At 31.0% G+C, this 8,593-nt stretch overlaps 1 protein-coding gene across 4 annotated transcripts in view; it reads left to right on the top strand.

Moving 5' to 3' along the window:
* LOC100167842 (phosphatidylinositol 4-phosphate 5-kinase type-1 alpha) overlaps window positions 1–4,761 on the top strand; it is a 13,748-nt gene extending 8,987 nt beyond the window's left edge. For 2 of the 4 annotated variants that reach the window (XM_029490687.1, XM_029490688.1), the window contains 2 exons: window positions 1,644–2,919; window positions 2,983–4,522. In XM_029490687.1, the coding sequence (XP_029346547.1) occupies window positions 1,644–2,919; window positions 2,983–3,442 (1,736 nt within the window). In that variant the 3' untranslated portion in view covers window positions 3,443–4,522. Of the gene's footprint in view, window positions 1–27; window positions 842–1,643; window positions 2,920–2,982 lie in introns of those variants that run through there. The other 2 variants (XM_029490689.1, XM_016801593.2) reach the window with 2 other exon arrangements.
* The last annotated feature ends 3,832 nt before the right edge of the window (window positions 4,762–8,593 follow it).

Here is an 8,593-nt window from a genome sequence, read left to right on the forward strand (position 1 = left end):
CCGCGTGTTTTACAAAGACAAATTTAGAGCACTATATTATATTGTTTATACTGATCGTTCAGCGTTGTACACAAATAAAAGCTTTTTCCCACCTGCTCATAATATGTGTAGGTCTTGAAGTTCTGAAGTATGTGGGTAAGACAGTATTTTTAAAATGTTCATAAAACCTATTATTAACAACAATTTTCCCAATATTTATTTAGTGATATATTTTTATTCGTAGAAAAAATGTTATCTCTATAATTATAATAGTTGACTTACATCTTACAGCGTTATGGTGAGCGTCAAACGAAACGGGAAATTAGAATAGGGAAAATAGGTATTCGAGAGAAGTATTACAGAAAAAAAATCTTCGTCCTTAATTTCGACTGGGTTATTATTTTCATGACTGGTTAGTGGTTTTACTGTCTGTAAGACTCTTAGCTATTATTATCAAACGCCCATGACGTATAATTACTGCCATATAATGTATTGTAGAACTATATAATAGTTCAGGAATCAGGTTAACTAAACTGTATGATTGATCATTGATATATTTTATGATCCTACACGCAATACGCATCGTCTTATCTGTAAACTATTACACTATAAAATATGACAAGTAATTATTTTCAATATTACCGAATGTAAAAATGATAACTCAGATAATTCGTTCTGTGTGTTGACTGTTGAATGACATTTAATCATTTCGACTTCAATGTACGTTCATGACCGTCAGTTAACTTTTCTAAGGCACAGTTTTTCATTCACAAATCGTAAAATGTATTTAAAACTGTTACTTCGACTATGATTAATTTCTTGAAATGTCTGAAATTTTTTATAAGATGCCATAAAATTTCGGGTAAGACTTAAATTGTACGAATAGCTTGATACTGTACCCACGAATTATATTATATTTATACATTAGTATGATAACACGCAACACATCTTTAGAGACACATACTGTATAGTAATATCACGGATTATTTTATTATAAAAGTTTTAATCTGTGTAGTAATATAATATCCCGCAGTTGTCAGTTATATTGCCTAATGCCTATAATAACAATTATTGTCAATCGAGATTTCGAGAACGGGGACGGCGCCATACAATTGTTTTTGTTGAGCTAGTCGAGTGACGATTATTTTTTCAACGAGGTATTTATTGATGTTTTGGAATAAAACGTTTACTTAAGCCCAAAACCACGAATTGCAATTTGCAGCGCAGTTAATTAATAATATTACAAATCGCTGACTAAAATTGAAGATGATAACGCGATACTTTTTATTGTTGATTTCTTTGTTTTCTACCATTGAAGTTTTAACTTTATATAATATAAAAAAATAAAATACTGTTAAGGAGATTCGTAGATAAAGTTTTAGGTGCTGCTGCCGTCCTCGTTTGAAAACGATTACTATTATATAATATTTAATATGTTTAGAAAATGTAAACTATTTTAGATTTAAGTAACCTATATCAAGTGGTATAATATTAGAACCTTAGAAAAATAAAAATAAAAATACGTTTAGAATAGATTACGAAATTATTGTAATTTGTATGACCCATGTCATGTACCCACAACATGTATTTGTTACTTATTAGATATTTATTTTTTTTCAAAGGTTTTCTTGTTGGGTACTTATTTTATTTTATGACTGTTTTAGATGTTGCTACTGAAAAAGACATCTCAATTGCTGAACAAGATGATCTCCAAGCCAAAGAAAAAGAGAAGAAACTTGGACATAGGCGAGTGGGTGTTGATGGAGAAATCACATATAAAAAAATTCAAACTGGTCAAATTATGGGTTCCATACAACTAGGAATACAACATGCAGTAGGAGGCCTTGCTTCAAAGCCCGAACGTGATTTGCTTATGCAAGATTTTATGACCGTTGAAACGACTGTGTTTCCAAGTGATGGTACTAATCACACTCCAGCTCACCATTATCCAGAGTTTATTTTTAAGACATACGCTCCAATTGCATTCCGCTATTTCAGAGACTTGTTTGGCATTCAGCCAGATGATTATCTTATATCGTTTTGTAACTCGCCACTTCGTGAATTGTCCAATCCGGGTGCGAGTGGATCAATATTTTACCTTACACGGGATGATGAATTTATCATGAAAACTGTACAGCATAAGGAAGGTGAATTTTTACAAAAATTACTTCCTGGATACTATATGAATTTGAATCAGAATCCGAGAACTCTGTTGCCAAAATTTTTCGGTCTTTATTGTTATCAATGCAACTCAAAAAACATTAGATTAGTAGCTATGAACAATTTATTACCTTCTAACATAAAAATGCACCAAAAGTATGATCTGAAAGGTTCGACATACAAAAGAAAAGCTTCCAAAGATGAAAGACAAAAATCATCGCCTACGTTTAAAGATTTAGACTTTAAAGAACATCATCCTGATGGTATTTTTTTGGAGCCAGACACTCACTCAGCTCTTCTCAAAACTATGCAAAGAGATTGTCGAGTACTAGAAAGTTTTAAAATAATGGACTACAGTCTTTTAGTAGGCGTTCATAACGTCGACCTTGCTCAGAGAGAGAAAGAAGAAAGACGAGTGGCACGGTTACGCAAGGCAGTAGAAACTGATGCAGATACTTTATCAGAAACGTCTACTTTAAGTCGAACAGCTGAAGCCAACCGGCAGCGTTTGATGGCTCATTCAACAGCAATGGAAAGTATTCAAGCAGACACTGGAACTTCTTCAGATGAAGACTGTGCTTCGCCTAGAGGTGGTATACCTGCTAGAAGTGGAAGCGGTGATAGCTTATTACTATTTGTCGGAATTATTGACATACTACAAAGTTATCGATTAAAGAAGAAACTGGAGCATACGTTCAAAGCCATCATACACGATGGCGACTCTGTTTCTGTACACAGACCTGATTTCTATGCCACTAGATTTTTGGACTTTATGACCAAGTATGTAAAATTAATATTCATTTATATATTCATCCATTGATTAACATTTATTATTTATTTTAGATCTGTGTTCAAGAAACTTTTGTGTCCCCTAAAACGTTCACCATCCAAGCGTCGTAGCATGTCGCGTACACGAACGCGTGATCAAACAGATGCGGAAGGTACATTTTCCACATGTTCAACACCACCTCCAGCATTTGAGGATGCTATTCGTCGTGACTTTGTATACGACAAACGTTCCAGCATGACTCGCATACGTCGTCCATCACCAGGATTGCGCATAGATGGCCCTTCTGGCTCGTCGCACGCCGGCGAGAGTAAGTCGTCTACATTGAGTGTGGGATCGGGCAGCACTACATCTGGCATCGGGGGTTCAGCAGGCAGACAATCTGTGGAAGCCACATGGACGGAAGGCACACCTAGCTACACGGAATCTTCAAGCAGCGCCGACATGGCTTCAGATACCATACAAATGGCAATTCTGGGGGGCGATCTTAAATCATTAGAAATGACACGCTTATAACTTATAGAATGTTACTTATAGTCTAATCGGAACAGATTTTATTGGATTTAAACCTTATAATCATTTATCTAGATTGAATTAAACCTGAATAGTCAGTACCTATACCAAGATTTAATGATATATTACTAGTGTGGGATATCTTTCATTTGGATACACATTTTTTAAAGCTAATTAGTAATTATAGTTCATACAACTTTTATCTTATTGTGAGATGCACTTTGATGATTGCTTATCAGAATTAGAACAGTATTATTGTATTACTGCTCATTTGGCATATGCCATTAGATATTATTGTGCAGACAAGCATTTATGTGATTAAAAAAACTTGCCAATTTCGAACAAAGATCTGCTAAAATTATATGATCCGATTGGACTGTCAAATCTGACAAACTATTTTAATTTATTTTTTTTTAATTTGTATAGCTGCTGAGCCCCTTTTGTTGGATCTCTTAATAATAAGGCCGAACCCTAAAATATAATTATAAAAGACAATTAAACGCTTGTGAATAGCATGATATTTAGCACCAGCACAAAATTCTCACTTTTCAACATTTAAAAAATTTAAAAGAAAAAATTGTTTTTTCATTTTTACTAGTTATTATTATTCATACGATGACTAAAAGAATTCAATATTCTACATACTAATATTGTTTATTATAGATGGTACCATTCTGGTTGAGAACCGCTTCCAGCGGATGAAACACAATGTGATGGCTCGTGTATTTAGGTTATCGCCAACCGAAAAATAACCTAACTTAGGTTTAAATGATAAATAATTATAAACAAATGTTATTTATTACTATTATTACTACTATTATTATTATAATTATTATTATTATTATTATTATTATTATTATAATTATTATTATTATTATAAATTTATAACTATTGATTACGCCTACCGCCTACGTAATAACATAAGTATACCTAAAAGAATAAACAATTTTCCATTGTGTTCGTATCAACCGCCTAAACGGATATAGTAATACAGTATTCATAATTTTAAACAATTTTAGACTCATGTATGATCTTTTGAGAATTAAATGTTTTCAAAAAAAAATAAAAACGTAAAAAAAATTATCTTTAATTTTTATTTCCAGAATCTGAAAATTGTTTCCTGATGTTTACTAGACACTGTGTGATGAGAACATGTTCAAATCGTGTTTCAGCATCATTGGATGGAAATTCAATGATGATTATGTCATGATGTAATCATTTACTTTTGAGTTGAAATATTTTGCTGTAAGATAATATGGTTAGTTGATTTTATTAATGTTTATATTTTATTTCCAGGACAATAAATCCTGATGCCGATCTCATTTTTTTAAATCTAATTTTTATTTATAAATTTGTTATAAATCCTTTTCGTTAGTATTGAACTACATTTGAGAAATTTGTAATTTGTTGGATATAATAATTGAGATCTCAGTTAAAAAACATTTTCCTTTTGTTATTGCCTTTTTTCATTTACATAATATATATTAATACTGTTATTCGTAAACATTACACAGTGTAGCAAAAGATTTTTTCCTGCATATTTAAGAAGATTTAAGTAATGTAATAATTAATTAATTAGTCGCACAATTTTTGGGATAGAATAAAATTCAAATTTGAGCCACACTCAAATCTAACCCTTGAGGTAAGTACAACCTAAAAAGTAAATATAGACAACACTTTTAGAAAAATTCCTTTAATATATTGTTTCATGAAAATCAATAAACTTGTTATTATAAAAAAGAATATACTCTTACTTAAAAAAAATTAGTTAAAATTAATCCATTTATTAAATTAATCACTTTTTTTATATAATTTTGAATTAATCTTACAAATTTATAATTATTATGAGTGAATGTTCTTTTATACTGTTTAAAGAGTAATAAGTTTAATTTTTGTTATACATTTTTGTTGGTTGTCAAAATTGTGTTGTTACTTATATTAAACTATTTGAATATTTGTAAATTCTATCATTTTTTTTAGTTATTTAAACACAGTATTTTGCACTAGTTGGATTTCATCACTAATTCACCACTATGAAATATAAGCCTTTGTTGAGTGTATGGACTACCTTGTTCCCATTGAAATCAGTTGGTTGCACGAATAAATGCCATACAATTGAAAATCCCAGTGTTTATTTTTTAAAAAAACATATTAATTTGATAAAAACTACAAAATATGCAATGAAATATTGGTATAAAGTTTTGCTGGAGTTTTTGTTGTGCAAAGTACAAGTATTTTCAACATAAACCTACATATATGTATACAACAATAGTAATCAGGTTTTAAAATTATGTTAATCTAACCTAAAGCCTAAAATTTAGTCTATGATTGTATCTGTAGTACAGATTCTGTACTCTGTAGATGAGTTTTTGATTTTGAGTCCTTACAAACAGCATAATATAAGTAATTTTTCACGTTTTCATTCCGACATTTGGTAACAACTAGTCAATTAGCCTAAAGGTTTTAGTGTTTTACTTCTCAGTTCTTAGTCCTTACCACGGTTATCTAGACAGGTTTATAAACACCTTATCGCTTGTTGACTGTTTAATATAATGGTGCTAGTACAAACCCGATATTAACATATACAACGTAGGTAAATAGGTTGTTTCATTGTTAAAATAGGTACTTAATAAATTAATCTACCTACTGAATATTAACTATTTAGCCTTCAATTTCTAGAAAGCAGAAAAAATAATTCTTATAAATGAACCATCTTCAAGTATACCCAAATTTGTCAAAGGAAAATATACTACAATTTAAATAATAATAATATAATACTCAATATTTAGTAGTAGTAGTAGCTACTGTGTTGGTCAAATGCAATACCTATGTCCAACAAGATCCTTTTATCATATTCACATTTCACACATTTGAGTATTGAATAAATTTCAAAGTATTAATAATTGGTGTTTAAAAACATTAATCATTCAACACTTAGGTATTCTAGTATTTTAATAGGTAAGTAAGTACCACAATTAAATCATTTGTTGTATAAATTCCTGTAGGTACTCGCTTCGTCCAAAAGATAAACAAAAATAAAAGTGAGGTCAAGATTTACAATTTTTTATACAAGCAAATATTTTAAATTTATATTATTAGGACTCCACGCGGCGTTTGTTGTCTCCGTCTTACAAACGTACAACATGGCAATTTTTACGGTCACAATAATACATTTTACTCTGTAATTTCTAAAATTACTGTGATTTTATCATTTATAAAATTTAAAGGTAACATAATTATCTAGAGCATCTCAGAGTCTTATTGATATTTGTATTAAGAAGCAAGTTGTGACCATTTTTAAAATAATCATAACTTAGAAAAAATGGTAATTTAGTTGGGCGATGTACTGGTACCTATATAATAGCACCGTGCATCCTTTGTAGATACCACGTGATTCATGATAATATTATAATGCTAAGTGCTAAAGTGCCTACCAATTGACAGCATAACTTCCAACTGGCCACTCGAGTGATAACTGATAACTATTATTTTACGTAGGTATACATTTTATTCGAAACTGAAAGTTTTCAGCTATCCTCCCCACAACCCACTCAAAGTACTAAGTGAGTTTACTAGACACTAGTTAAGGTAGTGGCACCAATTCTGTTTATTATTATAGGGGGGCAATTTTTTTTTGGTGTCAGAAAGTAGCCACCAGTACTTAGTGAATTTAAAAAAAAAGGAAAGTTCGAAGTTCGAAATAGCTTGCAATGCCAACAGGCATATACATGCCAATTGGCAATAATATACATTTATTGACCCACCTACTGATACGTATTATACTTGCATTATATTTTCATAATAGTTAAGTTTTATACGCGGGCAGTCGCAGTAGTATAAAAGAGTAAAAGACAATTTTAGCTGGCCAAATCCCCCTCATTCAAAACTTTTTACTTAGGTAGTAAAATATTGAACAATAAGGAACAATGAATATAATTTGAATTGATTCAAAATTCATATCAAACACAATATGGAAGATTATCCACTCCAAAACCAATGGGAGGGCATCTGACCTCCACGCCCCCCCCCCTTGTGTACGCCACTGAGTTCTAGTATAGTTTCAAATCTACAAAAGAAAAATTGTATACTTGCTATGTGCAAGCGGCAGCTAATATTGTAAGCATATTATGTTATATGGTAGGTACACGACTACAAAATGGGACGAGGAGAGATTACCATATAAATCTTACATTCAAAAGAAAAGTTTTGTGGAAAATTCACGCCTATGCGAATTTTAAAAGAATGCTGAATGCTGAATGTTCCTACAGGTAAAAACTATTTGAGTGGGCTAGCCACATTTGGCGGATAGGTGGAAGTCTTTTACGAAATGTCCTGACAAAAAACCTAAAAAACAATCAAGGGGAAGACCTCGTCAGCGGTAGTTATATAGAAGGAGGAACGATACCTGTGATATCGTCATATCAACGAGTCAACAGAAATGGTTAACGAACAGGACCAAAATAGATGTCCTTGAGCAACAACGATTGATTTTTTTCTACAATTTTGATTGTAAAATACAATTATTTACCTATATTATATTATTAATATTTAATAACCATTAAAATATAACAGTCATTGTTTTTGTACCTATGTGGCTATGTATATAATATAATATAATATAATATATATGTATGTGTGTGTGCACAGCCAAGCGTGTATCGCACTCAACGTTCTGAAATTTGGTACTTAGGGTAGGTAATTCTATACCCAAGAATGTGCATTTCAAAGAAAACAAATATCTTATCAAATATTTTTTTATTTGTATATAGGTAGGTAGTTGCCATTGGTTACATAAAATTAAAGAGTTGTCATAATAAATTGTAGGTACCTATACAATTTTAGAGTTGTATTTTATATTTGGTCAATAACAGTGGCGTATTTAGTAATTTGTCATGGGGAGGGTCCAGATAATTTTTAGAAGACAGAACTGCGGGGGGCAAAGCCCCCTACACCACCAAATTACCCTTTATTAAATAAATATACCATATGTATAAGACGATTTGAAGTTTTTGAGTTTTTAATTATTAAATAATAAATTTACATGGCATTAAATAACTATTGAGAAAATCAAAAAATGACCTCCTTAAAGTACTATCTTGATCCAATTTGCTAAAAGATAAGGTACTATATATTGGAATCGAAGCGCTCCTGGTA

This window comes from Acyrthosiphon pisum, chromosome A2 (genome assembly GCF_005508785.2).
Source record: "Acyrthosiphon pisum isolate AL4f chromosome A2, pea_aphid_22Mar2018_4r6ur, whole genome shotgun sequence".
NCBI classification, from domain to species: Eukaryota; Metazoa; Arthropoda; class Insecta; order Hemiptera; family Aphididae; genus Acyrthosiphon; species Acyrthosiphon pisum.